Source organism: Aythya fuligula, chromosome 9 (genome assembly GCF_009819795.1).
Source record: "Aythya fuligula isolate bAytFul2 chromosome 9, bAytFul2.pri, whole genome shotgun sequence".
NCBI classification, from domain to species: Eukaryota; Metazoa; Chordata; class Aves; order Anseriformes; family Anatidae; genus Aythya; species Aythya fuligula.
In genome coordinates, this window is record NC_045567.1 from 2,170,830 (window position 1) to 2,198,193 (window position 27,364).

The 27,364-nt window shown below is 35.1% G+C and overlaps 1 protein-coding gene across 1 annotated transcript; it reads right to left on the bottom strand.

Moving 5' to 3' along the window:
- Positions 1-593: 593 nt before the first annotated feature.
- On the bottom strand, positions 594-27,364 carry U2SURP (U2 snRNP associated SURP domain containing). Its single transcript, XM_032192966.1, is given in 21 exon segments — positions 594-1,130; positions 2,464-2,510; positions 2,512-2,544; positions 2,546-2,589; positions 2,592-2,644; positions 3,322-3,440; positions 5,769-5,879; positions 12,176-12,338; positions 13,458-13,524; positions 14,099-14,194; positions 14,556-14,577; positions 14,579-14,608; positions 14,610-14,714; positions 16,539-16,661; positions 17,657-17,744; positions 18,784-18,863; positions 19,398-19,560; positions 21,522-21,685; positions 21,768-21,834; positions 22,839-22,943; positions 27,245-27,364. Coding segments are annotated over 21 exon segments (1,866 nt in total). The 5' UTR covers positions 27,292-27,364; the 3' UTR covers positions 594-991.

Here is a 27,364-nt window from a genome sequence, read left to right on the forward strand (position 1 = left end):
GAATAAATCCAATAAAACAGTGTAAAAGTCCTTTCAGAGTAAAAATAATTTTTGAAAACAGTAACGTACTGTAGGTTGCAATTACTGTACTTATACTTGAGGGAGAAGTCATAGAGCCCCATACTTGCTGTCCTTGTCCCCAGTAAATGCCACAAATATGGCTTGTTGTTACATCATGTCTATGTATGTATCAACACGTATGTATGTAAACACATACACACAATTGCATCTCTGCAGAGGCCCCGCTTTTTAGAGAAAAAAAAAAAAAAAAAAAAAAAAGCTCAAGTTTCACATGTATTCCTTGCTTTTAAAAAGCAAAATACCAAGCAAATATTTACTTGTGAAGCTCATAGTTTTAGGGACCAGGCTGCTCAATTGTTCTTACAGCAAAGTATCAACGTAGGAAAGAAAACCCATCCACTGGATTCAAAAGGTGTTTTTATCTTAATAATCAAACTAGAGATAACAGGAATAGAGCTACTACTATACTGAAGATCTAAGCAACATAGTATGTCTGAAATACACGGTACTTCCAAACAAACTATGAATTCCTTTATCAATCCGTATCACCAGTGGGGCAAGAAAACAACATCTTAATTTTCTGTTCAGATTTTATTTGAAATCTAATTCAAATTGTCAAAGCTACAAAAAGGGGGAACATTTGAGTTATTTCTGCTATGTCACAACATTCTAAAACAAAATATCACTACTGCCAGCAGATCAGTTACACACGTATCTGATGAAACTTCTAAACACAAAAATGTTTCATTTGGGAAATAGCCACAATGAAGATATTTTGTACAATATAAAACAATGACAGGTCTACAGATGCAGATACTCATGAGTATACACGTGCATTCACAAAAAAAAAATCAGGAATGCTTTTTTTGTGTGTGTGTTTTGTTTTTTTTTTTTTTAAACAGACTGTTCAGGCACAAAAACAAAACCGCATTTCCAGTAAGTGACAGCATCATAAAAAATATTAACATTGTCAGTGTTTGCTTTTCTTTGACTTCTTGTGAGATCTGTGAGGAGAACGGGACTGAGACCTGGATTTTTTCCCTGACTTTTTAGGGGATCTAGATCGTGATCTTCTGGATCTTTTTGGTGTCCTGGAACCAGATGGCGACCTGCAAAAAAAAATTAATATTCAAGTCAAATCGTAATTGATAATATCAGCTTTTTCTACAGTTATTCAACCTTTGTTTTTTGACATAATCTAGGTAGATGTTTTTTTCCCATGTTGAAGGAAGTAACAATTATCTTGGGATTTAGAAAAAGGCAATTTTTACATTGTAAGGTTTTTAAACGTATTTTGACTTAACTGCACTGCTTGAAACCAAAGGAAAAATGGCCACCAACTTGTGTCCTTCTGAAACCAAGATAAGGAGTTTACCAACTTCCACATATGCCTCAGCCACCATGGCTCTAATGTTTATAGCAGCCTATATCCACACAGAAGACAACAGAATTATCTTGATTGTTATGCTTTCAATTCTTGTTCACAGCTTATTACATTACTTCAGGGAAGAAAATGGACACTGTCATCTCACCCACACCTATCACAGAATTTCTAGGTTGGAAGAGGACCTCAAGATCGTCGAGTCCAACCTCTGACCTAACACTAACAGTCACCACTAAACCATATGCCTAAGCTCTACATCTAAACGTCTTTTCAAGACTTCCAGGGATGGTGACTCCACCACTTCCCTGGCAGCCTGTTCCAATGTCTAAAGGTAATGGATCTCATAATCTGAATTGAATCTTAACTCTACCCAAATGCCTTTCTAATTCTAGTGAATTCCTAACTCGTAACACAAGATTCTGACTACTGTAAATATGTACTCTGAGTTTTTCCCTCAACAACATCACAGGAAATTTTCTTTCAGCACATCTCTGCAGTAAAGATATTCCTAGACCTCTTAAAGAAGTGGAAACTGAACTAAGACAGAAACAACAATCAAATATTTAAAACAACAAAAGGACCAATACAGTAATAAAAATCTCATACCCGCCTCTAACAATAGCTAGATGTTTATATTTGTGTCAGTTTGGAAATTAGGTAGTATTTATCTCCTGTAAACAAAACCCCATGACCAGTATCTAATCTAGATTTTATTCATGGCAAAAAAAAAATGTCAGAGAAGCTTCACAAATGAGAATCAGTGAAAGATGGCATGCTCACTGTCAATTCTGTAAGTTCTATGATTGTCCTTTGTGAAAATAAAAAGCTCATAAAAGAGCAGGTAAACAAGAACATCAGAAGTGAACTGTCTTGAACTACCACAGGTAGAAGGAACATGCACATATTCAGATACCAAGTCATCCAAATATGTTAAATCAAGGAACAGACAGTACAGTCCATGAGAGAGAAACACTTCTGTATTCAATGTGCTCTGTTAAAATCCCCAGAACTATGTTTCCAGCTTTCATAAAGGCCTGAAACAGAAATAGACTCCCAGCTTACCTTTGGCTTTTTTACTGACATCTCTTGGAGAGTCTTTATGTGATTGACCTGGAACGTGAACTCTCTTTATGGGACCGGTTCAGAGCGCTCTGAGCGTTCAGATTTTGGTGATGGGGATTTGCTCGTCTACTGCCACTGCTGCGAGATGGGCTAGGGGAAGCACTGTGTCGCCTTTTCCTTTGTAAAGCAAGCAAATACAGTTATGTACACACAGAAGAAAAAATGACTATTAAGAAAACTGAAGTAAAAAGTAGTGGATTCTAATTACTGAAAAATCAAGTTCAACATGTGCACCAGACCTCTGGCTGAAAAAATTAAGGCCTATGACTCATCTTTGTTTATAGCAGTGTAAAAACATTCTGTCACAGGTTCTTGAACAGCAAGGCATTTTACCACTTAATAACACAAATCTTTCTCTAGAACTATTATAAGATTACACAATTACTCTAAACTTGCTGTTCTGAAGAATTTTCACCATCAGATGAATAAACATTTAAGCCCACCACAAGTTATTTTGTGGTATGACTCCATTACAGTTTTCTGAGTAATAAACAGCAGTAAATTTACTGCTAAAAGCCTGAGTTAAATATACACTCCTTTCAGTTGGTCATTATCTTATCATGTTTCCTTCAGGGCTTAAATGAACAGCATGAGAATTCTATTCACAGGTTAAGTTACTCAGGGCAAAATAAAAACAGCAATTCCTTTAAAATTTTGAAACCTTTCAATTAAAAAAAGTTTCCATTATTAAAACAAGCATTTTGATTCAACAGAAATTCAAGGCTTCCATTGCAAACAGATATTAACCATGAGGACTTTCCTCCCATTCAGTTTACTTCAAAGTAAAGTAGTACCTCTCCTTTCTCGTTGGTGTACATTCCTCCTTTTCTTTCTTATCTTTGGACCTAGAATCAGATTTTTCCTTGTCCTTTTTGTCCCTCTCTCGTTCTCTTTCCAATTCTTTTTCTTTTTCCTGAATTAGGAGAAATCATTATTTCAGATGAGATTAAAGTAAGGATAATCAAGAAGCTAATCACAAACAGCATAAAAGCACTAAGTATGTGAACAAACACAGCACTTAATCTAGGAAGAAAACTATTGGTCACACCATACCCACTATTCAAATCATTACTGCTGCTTCTTACGCAGGATAAATATTATTAACACCAGCACTGACCAAAAAAAAAAAAACCATGAAAGATGGCAACCTATGTGAGAGAGTATATCTGACTATCTAAGCGGAAATGGAACAGTCTGTAATTTTACAAATTTCAGGGGAAAATTACAGCTGTAATAGATTTTCTAACTAAAATAAACATGAAAGGAATACCAGGAACCTATTTCTACTTAAACATATGCATTCAACTTTGTTACTCCAGATTGAAATTTGAGACAAATTTTCTAACTACCAAACATTTAAAAACAAAACAAAAATAAAATAAATTTACGAAATTTAAAAAAAAAAAAAAAAAAAAAAAACAACAGAAGACAAATCTGACCTATGTCTATACATCACCAGGACCATTTTGAAAGAAAATATATACTCTAACAGATCATTAGAAAATTAATTATATATAAAAAAAGAACTAGAACAGCAAGTCTGAGCACGAATAGATATGCTTCTTTTAGTACTAACATGGAAAAAAAAAAAATCTTCCATAGCAAAACACAGATATTTCACTGTGTACCCCATATGGAAGACAGGGGGAGTGTAGGGATAATAACAACTGCAAGAAATAGCTGAAGAATGACACTGTACCTAGTCTCACACATTCTTTGCACAGAAAAAACTGCAATTAACATTTAGAAGTGTCCCATATCATTAGACCTACCATTAATATCATTATACCTACCATTACATGCTATTGTTAGATTCCACTAATATCACTGGACTCTTAAGATGTGCCTAGTTTATTTGGTAGCATAACTAATTATTTTATCTTAATAAATAGCAATAAACAGCAATAGGTTCCTATTCTGTAAAGAATGTACAATACGAGCAGGAAGTTTACTTATAGAAAGCTTATTCTATAGTAAATTAGACAGAAAATGATGACCAACTAACAGGTTTGTAAGAATTATAATCAAAACTCATGTTACATTATTATAAAAATAACTTCTGTGGAGCTAAAGCAAAAAAAAAAGTTACTTTCTTAACAGTGGAGTTATTAATGTATTAACAAATATATGTTATAATTATCATGAAATATTTCTTAACTATTAACTTAGTTACTGAAAGGAAAAACAGAAAAGTGAGGTAATTACTAAAAACCTACAATATTGTAAACCAGTTGAACTAATTCAACACAAAGTATCTAACAAAGTTACTAGGATTAGAACTTATGAGGTTTTTTTGGATGACTGTCACACTAAGCATTCTGTGCTTACTGTATATATCACCTCCTTCTCCAATTACAGAAAACACTGAGGAAGCAGGATGTTTTAGGATGCAATTGTATGTAAATGAAAAGTCTCTTTAATTCAAGGTACTGTGCAAACTTACTTTAGTGAATTAGTCAGAGCTTGAGCATTAAATAACCCAAAGAATGAGTGAGAAACACCAGGTGAGAACTGCTGTGTTTGTATGTAGCTTCCAAAAAGCTGCATGGGTATCTGTAATTTCATTGTTGATCTGTCAGACTGTGAAACCAGATTATAGAAGCAGACGCCACTCACTCTCTCTCACTAAACACATTGTCAAAAATGGTTACCTTTTTTTTTTTTCAGTTGTGTTTCAAAGATTCAGACATATATAATACTAATTATTAAAGCTGTTCAGAATTTGTAGTCCCAATAGTACTACCACAGTAGCAATGGTACAGAATTATCCACTTTCGGGTAACGGTATGAGATGGAATTATCTAGAAAATCATAAACACTGGAGAAATCAGAAGTGTGTTGGCTGCTTAGGACTACTCCCTTTCTTCTTTTGGAAGCTTTTAACATGATTGGTCAATTACAAAAGCAAAACTAAAGTCTGATGAACATCTTGAATTGACTGTGCTCTTTCCATTCCCACACCTAATGATTTGCTTCATGTAGTTCATCAAGAAGTGAGCTCTATAAGGTTTTAGTATACTCCAATGATACTCATCTGTACAGTGTGAAGTATTACATTTATTTTGATCTAAAAGAGATTGCCTCTACTGTGCAGAAAGCACTTGGACTTAGACATGCAGTTTGACAGTACATTACAATTTTAACAAGAACCATTTGTTGTTATACTTAACGCCACCTTATGCTTGATAAACTCAACAAAAGCCTACCACAGAATCAGAGCCAAACAAAGAACATTTCTTACCCTCTGAAGCAGCTTGTCTCTATAGTGTTCAACCTGTTCCTGAAAACTCTGGCCTGGTTTCTTGGGTCTTTTCCCAGACTCTAACTCATCCTGAAACTTCATCACCTTAAGCTGTGAAAATAATACTGACCATTAGGTTATTGGGCTTATTATTATCCAGTCAGGCAGGTGGCTGAAAATGAAATTTCTGTAATTTATAATCTGTGTTCTTCATTCTTTCCATACAAGTTTGTGCATAAGAAAATACTGACTTTATTCAACTGGATCAAAGCAACAAAACCACATACTTGTCTGCAGGCACCTGCAGTTGTTTACAGACGTATCAAGAACTAAAAATAAATGGATTTTTTTTTCCTGTCACTCTAAAATCTGTTCCCATCATTAGAACACTACGCCCTTACATTTCTTAGATGATCGCCTTTTTCTTTCAAAATGACACTATTGCAGGTGTCTTAATATACCGCTTCAATTTCTCGTCTGAAGTTGTCCTTCAGAAACTGCCTTTTCTCTATTTAACACTAAATATTAAAAATCAAATGACTGACGTACAACATAAAACAAGTTAATTTCCTCTTCAAGACAGTTGCACAGAGTGGTTGGGTGAAATGATTTCTCTCAAATAACACAATACTATTTCATGCACTATATAGTCAATCAGGCCTACTACAATCCCTGGCAAAGGATACCATGTGTTACAAAATGCTGAGGTAACAACTCACTACAGAAAAATTATTTTCCACCTGCTCTCTCCACTCCTGTGTTCCAAAGGGCCTCTCCTCCATCCTCCCCTTACAGCAGCAGTGCTTGGCCAAGCCTTCCATGAGCCAGGTGAATTCACTAATCCAGCAGAATCCTAGCTCACAACCCCTGATTTTTTCCTGCATTAGGGAATTGTACTGGGCTCAAAGAAAGAATCAGCTAGTGCCAAAGTTCACAGGTAGGATCAGGATGTTCCCTCTAGCAGAGATGAGTGGTCAGTTCAGCTCATCCCACACTTTGATGTATAGCAGCTTTTGCTACTTTTTTGATTTGGTCATCTCCCTTCACCATTTCACTATTCCTGGCATACTGGCTGTACCAAATGCTCTTCTGATTGCTTCGTATAAGGTATATATTTATCTTCTTCTCATAGAGTTGCAGATACCACTCCAGCAGGAAGAGATCCTTAAAACTGAGGTTTAAATCTGCTTCAGCATCTAATTGAAAAATGCTGTAAACATTCCACTTACTTAATGTGCATTCAGAAGGAACTGATATATTCCCAATTGAATGGTTATTCTTCTTAACTACTCTTGTACATCAGAGAAAAACTTTTAAGCCCCTTAATTCTTAGGATCAGAGATACTGACTTTTTCTAGACCATCTCTGGGTGCATGCTAATATGGAAGAGGAATATTTTTCATGTGCTAAAACTCTGGAATGCTAATTTCTTGTTTCTGTTTTAGACAGAAAGTCTCCCACAACAGTTTAGAGGTCTTCATTAGCCGTACAGCCCTTAACGGAGACTGCAAAGTTTCAGAAATCTGGAGTTCTTATGAGCAATTTCTACTGGATGCTCCATGCTCCAATGCAGGGATCATCTTTCTCACTAAACACTAGGAGGTATCTCACATAACTTTTAAGAGAAACAGCTCCACAACACTGCCTCTTTTCTATCAGTTCTCATTTGAATTTTTTCCCCTTTCCTCAAACTCATTAACAAGTCATTTAAAAGAATCAGTCTTCCCTAGAAGTTGAGGTTTTCACTACTGAATAACCAGTATCAATTTACAGAACAGGGTAACATTTTGCTACCACAATTCAGACAAACCACAGATTGATACAAACTAAGCCCTCCCTGTAGCTTTTTCATTATGACACAAACAGATGTGCTGTGGATCCCTTGCTTAAAGGAAATCAATTTTCCAATATTGCCCCTGGTATTCTAGTTTTCTGCTGATACTGAGCTAATACACAATGGTCTTGGGGCAAAAAGACTTTTTAGCAAGATATTATTGCACAAGTATACAGCCTCAGAACTTAAATGGCCAGGTTCAAACACTACTTAATTGAAGCAGAGTAGCCGTGTATGAGATGCTAGGATTAATAGGGAAGTTAATCTGCAGATCATTGATGAAAGAAGAGTTTCTGGCTGATGTTTAATTGCACTCAAATCTAGAGGGATTACATACAGAATATACTTCTGAGCAGCCCAAATTGCTCTGCTCTTCTTTATAAGAAGACATAAACTGACAATGGCTGCAACATATCCTAGACTTCACCAGAAGCAGTGCAAAGTATTTCTTTGGAAGCTTCAGTTTTCCAATGAGCCTATGATTAGCATGATTTTCGCAGCTGAAGTGTTAATAACGACAGATAAGAGATATACTAATATGCAGATTTGAAATACCTCTTCAGCCATAACAGAACTCCGGGGTGCTCAGTCACACACCCAGGATGCCAAATGGCTTGGAGCTAAGCAATTTCTCAGTATTGTCTTTGTGTAAAAAAAGGTAGATTCAAAGACTTACAATAGACCAGAATTTCTGCTGAATTAAGACAGTCATTATCCTCTAAGGAAGAACTGCTATAACTAGCAGAACTTTTGGTCAAGCAAGAGCCAATCTATCTCATCTGTTATGATGAAACTGCAATGAGTACCATGTTTAATATGTTATCTTTTTTGCCATTTTGCAGTGGCCTCAAATTAAGCTAGATACAGACACCTCTGCAGACTGTAGAGACCTAAATGTTATATTGTTACTGAGATCATTACAAGCCTTAGATAGCTTCTATGAGTTTTATGATAAAACATTTAAAAAGATAGGTATTCTGAATACTAAGCACCATAATCCAGAGAAAGAAGTAACATAAACTGCATGGAACTTTAGTTTCTTTACAAAAATAGAGAGAGGGCCTTTAAATCTAAAAGAGGTGTTAGATACAACCTTCCCTTGTGGATTATGTTTAAACCACTCTTACCTCAAGCCCTCAGCATTCTCCGTTGGAGTCTGAATACTACAGTAAAGGAACTTTAATCTGGTATGGTACCACAATCCGTACTGAGAAAGTAAAGACAACAACCTCTTTTCCTTTGTGACATACAGAAAGAATCTCTTGGGCTCTTGATAGAAAAGTAAGTTGTTCCTCAATACCATGGCATATTTCTGTGGAGAAAAAAAATCTCCCTACTTATGCACTGGGCAGGGGGTTACTGACAGAATTCTGCGTGACATAACCCAGCCCTACATCTCCTGTAGTGGAAAGGCTGTATGGGAAGACTGAAGACCACTAGTTTTCTACCTCTGATTAAGAAACCAAACATTACTTTGAGGTCTCAGGCGGCTCACACAGAAGGTGAGCAATGGCAGGTATTAAAGAGGACAATCTACTCTGGTTCTGACCCTTTTAGAAGCACTGATATATCTCAATTTATGAAAAGCCATTCTGCTGCAGATAAAGCCTATGCTGTGTTTTTTTCAGGGTAGGATCATAAGATCTTGTGCAGCACAAAACCAATCAGTAAACTTCAAAGGAATTAACCATCTAGTCATTTTGTTCAGAAATATGCCCCTGCACCTTCCAGAATGAGCACCTCTGTAATAAGAGAGACTTTAAGATCACAAGTTACCATCTGCAATAGAAAACTGGTATTACACCTGGCTGAAAAAAGCAAACTGCCAATACAAAAACAGTTGGTTTTCTGAAGGCCTGAAAACTAGCATATCCAGGTGATTCCAGCTTCTGAAGCAAAGGAAATTTGCATCATTTAAGCATGCCAAAAGCACCTGGTGTAGCTCTAAAGCATGAGAGAATGCAAGCTAAACTCAAAACAATTCTTGAAGCAGATTTTTAGAAAGGTGCCTCTGACACTTCACAGGAGACGGTCATGGACTTCGGAGCTCAAAGTCTTCCTGTAAATTGGAGACAGAGGTGAAGTACCTTAAAGAAAGGTGCAAGAAAGACAATGCTGCTTCATTTCGTCTGAGAGTTTTTGTATGCTGAGAGGAAATAAGCTTAATGAACTATTAGGCAATATAAAAATCCCCATTTTTCTTTGCATCACTGAGTTCGCTTACAGACAAGAATATACTTTAAAAAAAAAAAGTTCCAGAGAGAGGGAGGCAGATGCAAAGCACTTTAAAGACCACCCTTAAATCTGAGTTACACCAAAAAGCAGAGCAACAATCTTTACAAACTTAAAAGCTAACAAAAATAAAATACAACCACAGTTAAGAAATCACTGTTCTTCAGTATTATAAGAAAGCCTGTCCTCTTGCTAAGCTCTGGAAATAACTTACATTTCAGCAAGGTTAACAGTTACGAGTAGGAGAAGAAGCAAAGGGTTAAGTAACCTGCCTCCTCTGGCAGCACCAGTCTCTGCTACATGTAGACAGGGGCAATGCTTGGTAAGTTCCTTTATTACTCTACTTCCCCCTCCAACTGACAAATGTAATTGACTAACTGCGCCAAGGGGAAGAATGGTTGCTTGCATGGCATAAATATCCTAAAAATGTGTTTAAAAAAAAAAAAAAACAAAAAACAAAAAAAAAAAAAACAAGCTTCAGCTTTCCCAGTAGCCACTGTGTAAAATTCTAGAGAATTAGACTTTGACAAAAATCTTCAATGGTATTTTAAGTTATGCCATCTAACATTCACTGTTAAATGAACCAAGAAGTTTTGAGTATGAGCAATTTAAAGTAGCACATACAGTGAGCACTCATCTATCAATGACATATCTGAGCAGAAATTTGAAAATAAGTACTTCTACATAGTGTCTGGAACGTTCTGAAAATTAAGGATTACATTCCTGTTCTGGTGATTCCAAAGTCTGAAACCAATACGGTAATTTACTTACCACAAATAATATAGATGGCAACATACATTTGAAAACTCAAGATGTTTTCTATTTAAATCTGTTACAGCCAGGGGATACACACATAAATGCATCCCCCTGCAGTGTAAAATTGGCAATGGTTGAAGTAAACCACTTCATAACCTACCTCACCAATTGCTAGGATAACATATATAAAGATGCCCAATCTGAAGCGAGCCCTTTTCCATGATTGCTACCATCATTACCACAGCACAATGGAAAACTAGTTTCATTTGTACTTTCGTAAGTCTAACATCACAAATTTTCTACAAAAACTACTGCCACCATGAATTAAGCGAGAAATAAGTTTCATTTAGCTTTACTCAAAGAACTCAGAACCTACTCACCTCAAATGGCTATGTACCAAGAATTTTCAAATCACTATGCAAAGCAAGAGGCATGTAAGTGCTTAGTTAAAGTCTGTTATTTCTGAGAATTTGAATTATTAAGTGGTAACATATTTGGGAGAAAAAAGGGTGTGATGTTTTACAATACCATTGCTTGTATATCTTGAAAGAGTATTACAGAAGTTTGCTGATGTCCCATTTTAACTAACAAGTACGTTATAGCACAAATAGGTAGGCATTTACAATTCCAACTTCAAAATTGTAATTTGTCACTTGGAGATGCTCCAACTGCAACAGCCGCTTAGCAGTTTGCTAATATTTTAACGCACTAAACAGAAGGTACAAAAAAGTTCAGTATAAATGTATTATGGGTTTTAATGCCGAATTAAAAAAAAAAAAAAAAAAAAAAAAAAAAAAAAAAAAAAGAATTAGCATGTGGTTTTAAACTGGATTTGCATGGCACTGTATGACATGAAAAAAAATCTAGCTTCACTGTTAAACAAAGCTCGTGCTAAATTCAAGTTCTAGGAAGCTGCTCACTCGACAAGAAGCTTGGAAGCATAAGAATCTGTGCACCATCCTTAACATCCATTCTAACACTTAGGCTTGGAGAACAGATTTTAAAAAACTAAGCTCTATACAGTGGATTCAAGTCTTTATCTGAAGTCATCTGAAGTGCCCCTATTCCAAGACACCTGGATTAGTTGTGCCTACTTCTTTGTTTGCTCACTGACATAGTGAAAAGAGCAACTTTTAAATGCATTAAGATACAGATGCCAGGACTTCAATGCAACAGAGAGAACAAGAAAGGTGAAGGGCTAAGGTCAAATCCAAAAATCACTCCCAAGTCACTGCCAAGAGAAGGGAAACACAGAGGAACCCAAAGAAGCTAACACTGCCAGTGGTACTAAAAAAGATACTGGGGAGAAAAGACAACAAAAACTAATTATCAACCTGCAGTATCCCGACTCAATCTTTCATTTTTTTCCTGTTATTATTTTTTAAGTGAGCATAAGCAAGGCAAGGCTGTAAACAGGGGCACCTTTATAAAAATATACCAGACTAAATAACCCTATACAGGAGAGCTATAACATTTAAATATATTTAAATATTTCAAAATAATTCCCTGTAGTATGTATTGAACTTGGGGGCAGAGGAAATTGGAAAACTACAGAAGATTGACACAAAATGTACCACATGCTGACCTCAATCTCTCGGAGTTTGGCACGCTTCTCTTCACTCATTTCTGAGTATTTGACTGATGACTTAGATTCAGGCATCTCTTCTTTAATAGGATTTGAATACATGTGTTGCTCTTCTGACTTAGAGCTCTGAGTGTCTTCCTCATCTTCACTTTCTTCTTCTGGACTTGAAAGAAAACCAATACACACCAGTTAATTCTCTAGGACAATCTGTTACAAAATTTACCATCTCTACTGTTTCATTTCTATGTTTAGTTACTAGTTTTGAAACCTACTAAATATGAGTACATCAAAGTGTGCAATTATGAAATATCTTGATCTGTGAGGTAGGTATCTTAGTATTTTCATTTAATTAAATCATTAGTTTTTATTACTCAGATAATTTATATTTTTGGTATAAACAGATGACAAAAGGATTCTTGAAATTTAGAGTCAGCAAATCCAGATGGAAATCGTAGCTACAAAACAAGCTCACTACCTCAACAAAATCTCTAATTACTTTAATTAACGCTACAAAAGAACAAAATTAACTACATTTTCTTTTTAGAGGCAAACCAGAAACGTGGCACATATGCAAAATGATATTACCAGATTGGCCACTAGAGAGCTGCAGCACAACATTTAACACTCTTAAGATGTTTTCAGTATTAATAATAGATGCTTTCAAATTGCCTAAAGAACAAAGTAAGAGTGCTCAAAAACAACACAAGGCATGGAGCCTAATAGTGTCCAAACACAGACAACAGAACATTACTTGTTCTTGTGATAACAAAGAAAGGCAGAGTTTTAGTTATTTGCATACAAATTTGACATTCCATATTTCCTAACTGTAAAATACTACCCTAGTTTTTACTATTTAACATAAGTTATCAAATCAGCATCATTTTAAAGATTATAGTTAACAACTCCACCACTTTAATGTTTATAGAGGCTAAAAGCATCCTGCACTAAAACTCTGATTCTCTCCATTTTCTTATTTTCCTACTTGGAAATTTTCATTTTTGCTCTGTTCTTGCAATACATACAAAATTTATAGGAAGTTTCAAGACACTCAACCTCAGAGGTAGAAAATGAATACTTTTTCGTCAGAATGAAAAATTATTTAAGTGCTCTCAATTTTAAGACACCAAGTAAATAATGTGATAAATAATGTGCTAGCAAGATACAACACTAATGCAAGTATGTGTTTAAAATGTTATGTTGCACCACTGGTTTCAGTTACAGACATTTCTTTAAAGCTAGATGCCAGACATCTAGACTGAAAGAAAAAATTCCAAATATTTACTTTTGAATTTCCTCCTCCTCAGATTCTTCATGTTGGTCAAAAAGCTCCCACTTCGAAGTAGTCACAGCTAGAAGACAAAATAAGATAATTTCAACAATAAAAATCTATTGCTTTTTTCTAAAAATCAGTATCTCTAGATATGATGAAATTTACAGTATGATAAAAATTTACAGTATCTACTACTTAATACAGACTTTGTTTCATAAATATTCAAGTTGCATTTTATCAGAATATTTACTCTATACAGAGATATTCACTCACACTGCCTATTATGTTTCAGTAAACCTTTCAGAAGCAGCCAAGTATTTGTTAGTTTGTAAAACCTTATCTTTCACAGAAATATTTGGAAAAGACTGCCAGAATACCCAGATTCTTCCAATACTTATCATTAATGAATTGAAAATTAGTTTTAAAGGTTGGTAGGTTACTGAAGTAAAACAGAAACATAATACACCATTTCCTTCACTGAAGACACAACCAAAAAAAAATCACAATAGAAAACTCTGCTGTATTACTTTAGAAATCATATGAACGTTTTTTAAATATACCCTTTGAAAATAATAATTAAATAGGTAAGTGACACTAAACTTTCAGTTTACTTAGGAAAGGCTTTTATTTTAACAGATGCTTTGAAAACTAACCTTGAGCTTCCAATTCTGATTCATCCACTGCTTCCCACTTCGAAGGAGCAACTTTAAATATAGGCTCATTCTTTTTCGAATCTTCAGCCGTATCCACTGTTGAATAAAGACCCAGAAAAATCATTTCCAAAGCTCTTCAAAAGTTCAAACTGAAAAATCCTAACACAACAGTCCAATGTAAATACTGAAGTATATTGTACCATTTCATAAATGCAAAGAAAAGAAATTCGGATTTGGAAGCTGATGTGCACCTATCTATATAACATCAAAAGAGATCTGCTGTGTCTCCCAAATCAAGTACAATCTAAAAGAAATTCTTCCTAGGTTAAGTTGAAATTTATGAGATACTAAGCTACATGGCATATTCTTGGCTGCTCTTGTAAAAACTACTTGTTTTTAAAAACTATAATGAAAAATTGAAAGATTCAAATTGCAAGTGAGGTTGAATGTTTCATACAGGGTACTCCGTCCAGATCGTCCATCCAGCGATTTAATTGGGACTCCATCCAGTATCGTCAATAGGAGCAGCATCAATAGGAATTCCATCCACATCTTCTAATGGGGCACCATCAAGCTCTTCCTCAATGGGAGCACCATCAAGATCGTCTGGCACCTCCTGAAAGCAAGTAATATTGAATTCTTTCAAGAATAAATTTAACTTGTTTTTCTTTATATTTTTTTTTTTTTTTTTTAAGGAGTAGCTTTAAAATGACCTGGAACACTCAAAAAAGCCCTTGACTTTCTCATACCAAGTACAATTGCTTATTGCAGAGGAAAATGACAGCATCTTCCTACACAAAACTATAAGCAAGAATCTAGCATTCGTCCACAACGCACTAGAAGCTTTGCAATATCTATTCAAATATCTTTGCAATGTCTTGTATTCCAAAGAGGTTCACTTGCAATGAGCCAATAAAGATAAATTATACTTACTACATAAGAAAGATTCCCTGAAAACCAGTAATTTGAACAACTGCCAAAAATACTAAGTATTTAGCAAGAACACATGTCAACGAAAAGCATGTCTACGTATTATTTCTAACATGCTAGGCACTGTCCATCATATGTGCATTCTCTTGGCCCCACTGCTAAGGGAAATAACCTAACCTTCCAATTACAGCAGTTCACCTGTTATTCTGAAAGACACATTTACAAACAATTAAAAAAAAAAGTTTAGGATAAACATACATCTATTTATTGGTTTCTTCTCTTTAAATAAAATTTATACATAACTGTAAACAAATCAGTACACATTCATCCAGTGCCTAAAGTATTCTAGAAATTTTAACCATTGAGCTTCAAATATTAACAGTTTTTTAAATATTAACGGTTTACACATTAGTAACTAAAATTCCCTAAATACCTTGTTCAAAATAATCCTTATGTGCAGAGAGGAGAGCAACTGTGTAGCTTAACTAGGTTAGCAACTTATTGCTGTAATAGGATGCACAGGTGAAAGTAGAATGCCACCAGTGTAAATGATCAATCACAGCTTTCCCAAACTAACAAAGATCAGATGGCTCTATTAAACTATGTGCGTGACACTCACACAAAAAGGAAATGCATGGTTCATTCAACCAGATGCCAAGTTACTTAGAACTCCCAGAAACTAAAATTAATGCCTGAAATTCTAACTCAGAATTCACAGATACTACAGAGTATTCCCAATACATAGATAATGGCTGTCATTTTGTGTGGAGGAATGGTTAAGTGAAGTAGGTCATGTGAATGTTGAGCAACTTGGAGGTCGCAAGCTAAGAAAGTATCGAACGCAGCTCATGAGAGTCTGAGAAAGTACGTAACGTCTGGAAGCTAATCAGGCACAAGGACACGATATCTGTTGGTGGTTTGGGAAAGTATTAACTGTGTTATTTCGGTTGATGGGAGTGAGAAACTAGCTGATAAAATAGAGAAATGCACTAACCAATCATGAGCTTAGCTTTTGCAATATGTATGAGCTAATTATATTGAATTAGATAAAAGACAACTGAGCTATCCAATAAATCGAAGTTCACTGATCACTCATATTGAGCGTCTGTGTCTTCCTTCCGTCGACAACAAATGTCCTCGCAACAATTTTGCACTAGTCGTTGCTCTGAATTGGTTCCACAATGTAACTGCACCATAGCACTTAATCTGCAAGCAGCGAGTGTATAAACATATTAGATGGTATTTGCATCTCAAAATGTTACACCTGTCTTTAAAATATTATACCTATCTTTAAAAGCAAGGATTTGGAGTTTAAAAAAAAAAAAAGGATTGTGGTGCTACATGTACCTAAGCATGCTAATACAACTCATGTTAAATAAAAATCCATAAACTGCTGTTACAAAGAGCAGCGTTAATCACCTAAACAAAGATACCAATTATTCCTTGCCAGTTTTGTTTTACGCTTAGACATTTTTTCTCACTACCTGCTAAGCATCACTACTAAGCTTACCTCTGTTTCTTTATCTTCCATGATATTTACAAGTCCCAAGAAGATATTCTGGAGTTTGATCAAAAATGGTTCTGGGTAGATGGCCCAATCTTCCCACGCTCTGAAGCATGTCATCACCCGTTGCTAGAAGTAATAGGAAAAAAAAGTGCTCTTTAATTAAGAAATTTTAACTGATTGGAAATACACCATCGAGATTTACTCCTAAAAAGGTCCATATTGAAGTATACTACAATGTACCATGTTGCACAAGAGTAGTAAAGTAAAAATGTATACATACACAGGAACTACTTTTTTTTTCCCCTTTAAATAAATCACTTATAGTATCACTGGGATTTCATTTTCCCTTTTACTTCAGATTACACTGATTATCCATTTTTGCTACTCACAGTTCCTATCCTAATAGTTCTGAGTGAAGATGATAAGAGAACCAGTATAAAACCTATAATATGGGAAAACTAGCTACACTGCAAATTTCATATTTAAACTAAAAAAAAAAAAACTACTGTTTTAAAGGAGTCTTTACACCAGCAGAAGAAGAAGGGCCAAGTATATGAGAACACTAGAAAGAAGAATGCTGCTATCTGGAAAATTACTAACTACACATGCTCAGACTGCTCATTAAACCTCAAAAAAACAACTCTATTTATCACCAAAAATGTTAAAAAGCTATTTTATGCTGTTAAGTCCAGACATTTATTTCCTCACTAAGAAGCAAAAATATATTTTTCAAACTAAAATATAGGAGGTACTAAAATAATTAGGAAGCTAGAAAGCCTTGTTGGTATAATACAAGTACTAGATATGGTCTCTACTCCCCAACTAACATCTACTGGTACATTTCATCTGTTACACATTCATTTTCTTCCTAATGCTTCATTGATAATGCTTTCTCTTGTGGAGGAAAGTAAGTGTGAAATACAAAAGATGCTTTTTCTTCAATAATTTTAAAAGACCACTGTTAACTTCAAGGCTATCTTTGCAAGAGAGGAAACAGAAAATTAGCGAAGCTTAATTAGGAAGCCTGAGTTTCAAACCACCTATTTTAATATTCAATAGCTTGTGCAGGAACATCTGTTTACTTGACTTATACATCATGTAAATAACAACAAAATACATACCTTGAAATTTTCAGACTGTAAATGGCCTTGTATTGTACGGTAAGTAGCATTGAGATCAGAGAATATCTGACATAATTTTGTTTCAAAACTAGAATTAAACATATACATTTCTTCAGTTAAACTTGGTAATATATCTTTTCTGGACATACATAATTCTTGAAATTACCTGGGATACAGGACTCAGAAGCAGACAGTTGCATTCCCTACAGCAGCTATGAACTTAACTATAAGGTAACAAGTAATTACTACATATTAAGTCACCTTCAACAACAACAGAACTGTGAAGAGAGATCTTCACATCTGCTGGAGTCTCCTTATACAGCCTGAAAAGACTGGAGGATAAAAGGAGTTTTACAACCTTACGTACAAAGAACTGTCAAAGAGTTCAGTTTATATTTTTAAAATTTCTTAGTTATGTTTCTATTCTCTCAATGAAAGGCCCTCAGTGAAAGCACAGTGAGGTGAGGTAACAGCTGCCTTGCTTCTCTTGAGCGTATCCTCAATATACAAAAAATAAACTAGCAAAGACACACTGCAGCAAGAAAAATGATTTGCAATCACTACAGTTTTGCAACATGCTGAATATTCTCCATCGTGCTATCATAACATTAATGAGACTCCAAGCAACAGACACAGCCAAATATCTGTACAGAGCAGAGGTTCTCTCCCTTGTACATTTTTAGTAAATTCTGCTCAGCACCTTAGAAACAAAGTACTCAATCCCCTTGTAAGGTCTCCAAACTTGGTGAAGAGTTAAAAAAAAAAAAAAAAAAAAAAAAAACACTTAAAACTAAACCTCTATTACAAAAATGTACTAGTTTGCATAGATGATTTGCAATATCAGATCTGGAAAATCCTTTACAGCTTCCCATAAAGAGACGTACACATGCTATCCTCATCTCTGTAAGGTTCCACGCAAGTGGTCACTCGCATAAGGTATATAAAAGAGCTTTCTTTGTATTACAAAGCATCTTATGCACTGATGTGCTACATCTTGGTTCTATCTCTTTGCATGAAAACGTATATGAATGTTTTAACAGTATCTTCAGAGACAAGTGTGAATTTCTCTACTACTATGTTATAATTATATTCTTTTTTTAACCAATCACCTAAAATATTATACTTACAATTTTCTATAATAGGAAGCATTGGCAACTTTAGCTGAAGAGTTGTACAACACATCTGACACCAGATATAATCTTGCAATCTACAAACAAGAACGTATAAATTAGATTTTTACTTATCCTGAAAATATATGCATTTTTCCAGATCTAACACAAGACAGTTTAAACTACTGAGAACTATGAAGTTAGAACTAACCAGATGTAAGTTAGCCCCCTGTTGGTTAATAACCTGCACTGCTAACCGCACTGTAGGATGGAATATATTCATTGCATAATATTACAATGGACAGATTGCAGCACTCCACGTTTTTTTTTGTTGTGTGTTTTGTGTGTGTGTGTTTGTTTTTGTTTTGTTTTTTAATGTTTGCACAGACTACTTTTTTCAACGTCAGAACAAGGTAGAACACTGCTTACAAGCACGTCCAGCAAGAATGAAAATATATCGCAAAATCCCACAGGGAAATAAAAAAACATGCACTTAAATTTAAGCACAGGTTTTAAGTAAAAAGTTCGACACTACCTGAGACTTATGAAATAATGCTTGTAAATTACATGTACAAACAGCTAATTGAGCTCTTCCCCAAAAACAGAAGTATGATTATACAAAATCTTCACACCTTCTTCGGAAGTGGAGTCTTCAGAATGGACAATGATTCTGTAATGCAGTCTACAATTTCTTCAGCAGCTTCTGCATTATTTAGACAGAAAACCATTGCATCACCAATATCATTCTTCCGAGGTGTTAATCCACGCAGAATTTCCTCCAATTTATCTCTTTGTCTGAAATAGCAGGATTTTTATACTTTCAATATAAAATGAACAGTACTCAATAGAATTTCCATTAAATAATGTTCTTGATTTTGCCATCTTCAGGACCAAAGCAGTTTAAAATATTTTTATATTCTGCTCCTAATTTTTTTCAATGATTCACAAGCACATCACAAAAATACACGCACATCACAAACAAAATACAAAAAAATTTCCACTTAAGTCTTGACTATATACAGAAATCAAGGAAACCTAACTGAGGAAGAGCTAATACAGAAGCATAATATTATTGATAAACTATAACAAAAAATATAATTATTTTAAAATGAAATGAAAATGAATAAATGTAAGGAATTTCTGAATCTAATTACTCTAATTCTACAGCAGAGAGCTGGTAAGAAACAGTTCTTTCATGTTTTCCCTGAACTTGGTGTATAAAGATCCCTCTTAAAAAAAAAAATTCAAGCCTTTTCAAAAATAAGATAAATTACGTATTAAGGTGTCTAGAACCATAATCTTAGATTTACAACAAAATGAACAAAAACAACAAAAAAAAAGTTATGAACACAACTTAAACAATGATAGTAAAATTTTTTTTAAAAGTGCATATATTTCCACTACCATAGGCATTCCCACCATGCTTACAATTCACAGGAAAGAACTCTGATCATGTCTCTTCCTGCTAATTACTAACTGCTCCCCATTTTAATTTCTGATAAGCAGTATCAACAAATTTAAGACTGTAATAACCGTTCAGCTTCATTCAGTTCTAATAATGCTGAGATAGGCGCAACATAACCTCACTAACAGATTGGAACAGAAAATGAAGAAAGCTCTCATCCTCCCCATTCCTTTCAAAGGGTTAATGCCAATTCCATAGAAAGGATCCATTGTTCAAATGAATACAATTCTAACAAAATCCAGAGTGTATTTTTGTATCATCAAAAAAGCATTAAATAAAAAAATGAGCTCGAGAGTGTTGATTGGTGTCATTCACAGATGACACCAAGCTGCACAATGCAGTCAACCTGCTGGAAGGAAGGGATGCCATCCAGAGGGACCTTGAGACGCTTGGGAGGTGGGTCCATCCAAACACGATGAGGTTCAACAAGGACAACTGCAAGGTCCTGCACCTGGGCTGGGGCAATCCCAAGCACAAATTCAGGCTGGGCAGAGAATGGATCAAGAGCAGCCCTGAGGAGAAGCACCTGGGGGTGTTGGTTGACAAGAAGCTCAACACGAGCCAGCAATATGTGCTTGCAGCCCAGCAAGCCGCCCGTAGCCTGGGCTGCACCAAAAGCAGCAGGGCCAGCAGTGCAGAGGAGGGGATTGTCCCCCTCTGCTCTGCTCTTGTGAGACCCTGCTCTGGGCCCTAGCACAAGGACATGGAGCTTCTGGAGCCAGTCCAGGGGAGCAAGGATGCTCAGAGGCTGCAGCCCCTCTGCTATGGAGCCAGGCTGAGGGAGTTGGGGTTGTTCAGCCTGGAGAAGAGAAGGCTCCGGGGACCCCTTACAGCGGCCTGCCAGTGCCTAAAGGGGGCCATCAGGAAAGCTGGGGAGGGACTGTCTGTTAGGGAGTGATGGGACTAGGAGTAACAGCTGTAAACTGAAAAGGGACATACCTAGATTAGGCATTAGGAAGAAATTCTTTACTCTGAGGGTGGTGAGGCCCTGGCCCAGGCTGCCCAGAGCAGCTGTTGCTGCCCCATCCCTGGCAGTGCCCAAGGCCTGGATGGGATTTGGGCAGCCTAGGCTAGTGGGAGGTGTCCCTGCCCTTGGCAGGGGGGTTAGAACTAAATGGTCTTTAAGGTCTCTTCAAACCCAAACTATTTTATGATTCTATAAATATTATGGCAAGAATGGTAACATTTCAGGGATGACAACTAGAAAAAAAACAAAAACAGGATAAAAATGCAGAATAGCATTAAAAAAAAAAACAAAAAAAAAACACTACAAATTGACAGAAATCCATACTCTTCCTTAAGTGCACCCTTCTTGTTTGGTTCCTCCACAAATGCCTCTGTTTCTTGCTCTTCTGACATCCCATGTAAATACGGATTTAACGGTGGTGGCCTCCAAAATGATCCATTTTTGAACATACGGAAATCTTCTGTCCTCCACTTGGTTGGAGCATCTCCCTATAAAAGGCAAGAGTTTTTTAGGTTTGTTTTTATTTCATTAGCTCAAAGTTACAAATTGACAATAAAAAAATCTACTTGCCTGAAGAATTGAGTAAAGCTTCCATCTATAATACACATGGGCTGGAGTCTGGTTTTCAAATAAAAACCTAAACCAGAGAACAAAGAGACACAAGATGTATTAGAAGTTTAGAAGTTATTTAACTGAAGAAAATTCAAATATATCTAACTTCTATCCACAATTCCACTTTGGCTATAGAGTGAATTCAAGATAGCTAAAACCACATACATCTAAAGCACAGCTGTACAGAACAAGTGTAATTGCCTCATGCACACATGCATGTACAATGCATGCGAAGTGTAGAATTCCACAGAGGCAAAGCACGTCTCATAAGAAGTTTAGATGTGCAGGAACTCATAGTTATACAGTTATGTTACTCAGACTGAATATTAAGTGACTTGAAGTTTTCAAATGTCAGAACACTCTTACGAGATCAGAAATAAACAACTAATTTTTAACAGCAAGGTGTTTTACTTGGATCTGCGTAATTTCCTTGATTTGTACATAAAATCAAAATGAAGCACTTCAACCTTAGTACCAATAAGACATTTTTAGAAAGTCATTTATTTTAGAAGGTCATTTACTTCCCTGAAAAAGTTTTTCAGATTGCATTTCACAAGAAATTTGGAAATTTTTAAATTCCATTCATGACAAGAGCTGCAAATTCTGACAGCTTCACTACAACAAAGTTTAATCCTAATTGCATAGGAAATTAGGCTCCAGAAAGATGACTGCGCATTGAGTTATTCTGCCTGCTTTTGAGGTATGTTTTGTTGTTGTTTTGTTTTTAAATATATGCTACCGCCTCTACTGATGACTTGGAATCCCTCAAGAAAATAGGAATTAAGTATTTTATATATGTATACAAATTTATATTTCACATATATATTTTTTATACAACAGTATTAACAATTAGGATAGAATTGTATTGTTCATATCAAACAGCATAAGCATCTGCTGTGTACAATTTGTTAAATTTAAAATTGCACACAAAGAGACATAGGAAAAACAACTTCTATTAGCAATTCCAAAATGCAAAATATTAGCAACAGCAAAAATTAACTTTTCAAACTGAAGCAATATAATAAGCACCTGAACATTGGATTGTTGATTTCTCTGTTCATGATCATGGCTTCAAACATAGGCCCTTCCCGCACAACAAACTCTATCATGCGATGTATCAATGCGAGCAAATTCCTACAACAATAACACAGTTAAAGAAAAATTGATTCAGACCTAACACTATATAAACTACACTCCATCTAAGATACTATAACTGTGCAGGAGATTATTTTGTTGTATTGTTACAACTGTATAAAAGATAAGGTAGCATGGAACATATGATAGCCTTGCATCATAGACACGGGCACTCTAAAATCAAAACATGCCTAAAAGTGGTAGAGTAGTAACTTAGCAGGAGACCTCATTCCTGAATTTCCGCAGCTTAGCCTACAACCACCTCATGCTTAGAAGCATAATAGTCCTTACACATAAAAATGGGCGACTGAGCACCAAAGTGCAATTAACTATTAAAAACTCAGCCCTCTCATCTAAATTATCTAGAACTAAGGCCGAAGTGTTAACTGAAGTTCTACTGATGTACAAATGGCTCGATATTGTGCTCAAAATTAAACACAAATAGTTTTAAATGTTCAATAGAAACTGCATTCAGCTTTCAAACTAGTCAAGTATAAAAGGAAAAGTAAATAGCCTTCTTGATGCCAAACAAGGCAGTGGTTTTATTAAATTTAGGTAACCTGGTTTTGGTCAAGACTCAATTATGTGACATAGAATAAAACTGTCCATCACTTCACGTCATAGCACTCAATGTTTCCTTCCTCATACACCCAAGTGAACCAAATCACAAATCAAAAAATAAAAATCTGCATTCATTTCATTCAGCACTACATCCTGAGACAGGCAAGAAGTGTATTTGAAATGCACTTTTTTGAAGTCGCATTTGAAAATATGGATCCATTTGTAAGTGTAATAATAGCTTACATATATAGTGTCATATAAGCTTTATAAATAGCAATTTCAGTTTCCAATCTTTTGTATTTTTTTCTCAAGAACAAGATCCTAATTTTCCAAATACAGATTACCTACACAAAAAAACTTCACAGTATGTGTCCTTTGAATGTGATGCAAACAAAAAAAATACAGATTTTTACATTTTTGGATTATTTTTTTAATGTAACAAACTGATACAGGTTCTGGAAATGTATCATACTATAATTTTCTTTTACCAAATTAATTATCAGAATTCAAAAACTGTTTCATTGAAAAGGTGAAAAATTTTCTATCGCTTCTTCATAATTAGGTGATTATTTTCTACCATGAGCATTCAAACTTCTGCCACAGGTATAATGAACTAGATTTAAAAAAAAAATAAAATAAAAAAATCAACTTTAAAATGTTGCAACTTAATTGCAATAAACCTACCCATCCATCTGCAAACTTGGCAAATACTGTGGTTTATGCCAGCTAGCATTAAATCTACATTTCCCTCTCATATCATAAATACAAAACATGTTACCTACAGCTCAAATTTCCTCTCCTTTTGATTTTTATGATCCCTTAAAATATTGTAAAGAGGACCGTCACAATACTTCCACAACCATTTTTTTTAAAACAGTGTTCTGAAAGTCTAAATACCAAGTCTGTTTTTGTTACGTGAACTGTATTTGAAAACATGAATATGAAAAATTACAATTAGCTTTCAACTTTGAGATATTATTTATTTTAAGGCAAGTTCAATATGACCAATTCTGGCTTCCTGTAGAACCATGCAACGGGATTTCATCCAACTGTTTTCTCATTCAGTACAATGAAGTTACTTTAGAGCAGCTTCTGGCTAGACAAGAACATCTGCTTTGGAAAGACCTCAAATGTATTAAAAAAAGATCCAGTACACCCCGTAGATGAAAAGAGGGTGTTACATGCATATAACGTCAAGCATATAAGACATTACTACCTGAAAGTGAATTTCTCAGAAGACAAAAAAAAAACTTCACTGTTTATATGCAACATTTCTCTATTTCCCTTTTAGTAAGTGCTAAGACATCAACGTTGGAAATTTTCAGTAACAGTTTTTAAAGGAGAATAATTAAATGCAATATACCACTGAAGCTTTTCAGGATTTTTACATGTTATTCACTGTGTAAGACTCTTAACAGTTATCACTAGCATCTTCAAAAGTGATCAGGAAGCCAAGGAAAATTAATGCAATGTATTTTCAAATACAATTCAATTAACATGAGCTTTTCTTACCAACAAGCTTTCAAAACACTCCAGTAAATAAAATGGAAGCATATTTTTCTCCAAAAGCTAATTACTTTGGAAGCACTGTACAGTTTTACAAGTACATACTCTACTACTATGTTTTTCAAATTATGATTGCTCCCAGTCTCACTAACCATTCATGTCTCTACTTAATAAAAATTGAAAAAAATAGTCCTAAAATTTCATCAGAATTACTAGTCAAAATGCATTTGTGCATTTAATGACAAACACATTAATGTACTACTGTAACTAGCTTTACAAATATTCCTTCCCTCCCACACACACGCAAAAAAAAGACTTTGTGACAATTAAAACAGTGTTGTACAAAAAGATGATAGCTTTAACTGCATTTAAAATGTCATTTAGCTTAAGTTGGCCAACAAAAAAAAAAAAAAAAAAAAAGTTTTCTAGTTATAATAAAACCACATTTATTGGAGCCGATCGTACCAATGGCTGGTCAAAAACTGTATACTTTCCCAATCCATCCCATGATGTTTTCCTGGTCCCCCGCTGCCGCAGACAGTTCAGCTGGTGTTGCTCACCAAGGCCAATGTCAAAGAGAATTTGGTAATCTTTTGTGCTTATTTACTTTTAAAACAGTGTTGTGTTCCTGTGTTTGGGAAAAGGTTTCAGCTTAACTGAGCAAGAGTATACCTAAACTAGAGCGAAGGTAGAGGCACTGATGAAGACCAAAACACAAAAATACCCTTGCACTACAGAACTAACTTATTTGGCAACCGTAATTGACTGTTGCATATTTTAAAAACAGTATAAACTAAAACCAATTTTAACTGCACTACAAATTGTACAATTGAAAAAAAGAAAAAAAGAAAAACAAAGCACAGCACCACATTGGAGACAGCTGCATCCTAGCTACAAAGTACTTAAAGGTTTATGCCTGGACTTACAATGCATCACTAAATTAATCTATTTCTCCCTAGAGTTCACTCATAAAATTACCCTGCAACTATTTCTAGTACTTAAATTCAATTAAAAGAAAAAAAAAGATAATTACTTCAATTTATCCTCAATAAGAAAAAAAAAAGTTATTGAGATAAGGATAATAAGACTGTAAAACATCTCTCTCAAGTGTTATGAAAGAACCATTGCTCAGTCAAGCCATTACCTTTTCCTCAACATCACAATTTTTCTTTAAAATTCCGAAGGGGGAAATTTTCTATATTTAGATCAGTAATAATAAAGAAAAACATGTACCTTTCTGTTGGGATAACCACTTTGACTATGGCTTGCGACAGAGTCTGTATATGAAGTCACATCAGATAATAAACATAGAATATGTGAGTATTGTTAACAAGTAACAAGCAAAAATATACATATGCAATGAAAATACTACACATCTATCACAAGTTTTGCAGGCAATCACTGCTGTGAAGTTATAGCTAAGCAATTACACAAAATGCAAATGGTTGTGTCAGTGAACCATAAAGGTTCACTAATTGCAAAGTATCAGAACATTCCTGTCAGAATGTACATTGATGCACTGAATAGGTACTACACTGAATATAATTAAGAAAGGAGTTCTTAAGCTTATGAAACAATTCTGAACTATTTGACTTGGATCGGGTTGGTATTACTTTATTCCCAAGTCTTAGGAAGAAAAATAACCCTAACAATTAAGTGTCATTCAAAGAATCAACAAATTCTTACAAATGTAAATCAAGTTGGTTTGTGATTACGAGATACTTACCCTTCATTTTTATCAGCTAATATTCCAGAAAAGAAAAAGGTTGAAAATGGACTCCATAAGTAGCATAAAATACTTACTCAACGTCCAGATTAATTACCTTCTACACAAAATATATCAACTCCTCTAGTGTAAAAATAATGCTACCCAAATTAAAACGTAGTATTTTCTCTAAATAAAGTAATTTAGATATTGCAATTTGGCAGCCAACAAAAGGGGGGGGACGTAGGAGAAAAATATCCAGGGAGCCTGGAGGGGGAAAATGAAAACTGGAAGATTTAAAGCAGCTCTAAAAATAAGCCAAGACCCAATACATCATATCCTAACACAGACATGAGACAGGCTTCAGGAATTAGTCAGGTTCCCTTGGGCTACAGCAGGGAGCCAATGAGTTTGTACACTAAGGGCTGCCAAAGTCAGCCTGAACAATGTAAATCTACGAAGTCATTGAAATACTCCCACAGATGTAGTATTTAACAACGAGATATGGCCCAGGGTTACTTTAAGTTACCTTCTCAAAATCTTCCTTGTTTTTTGGTGGGGGTAACATTGGAGCATTAGGATTCTTCAACCTCTCCCTAGGCTGGGCATTAAAAGGCAGTCCTGATGGAGGAGGCGGGAGGGTATGCTC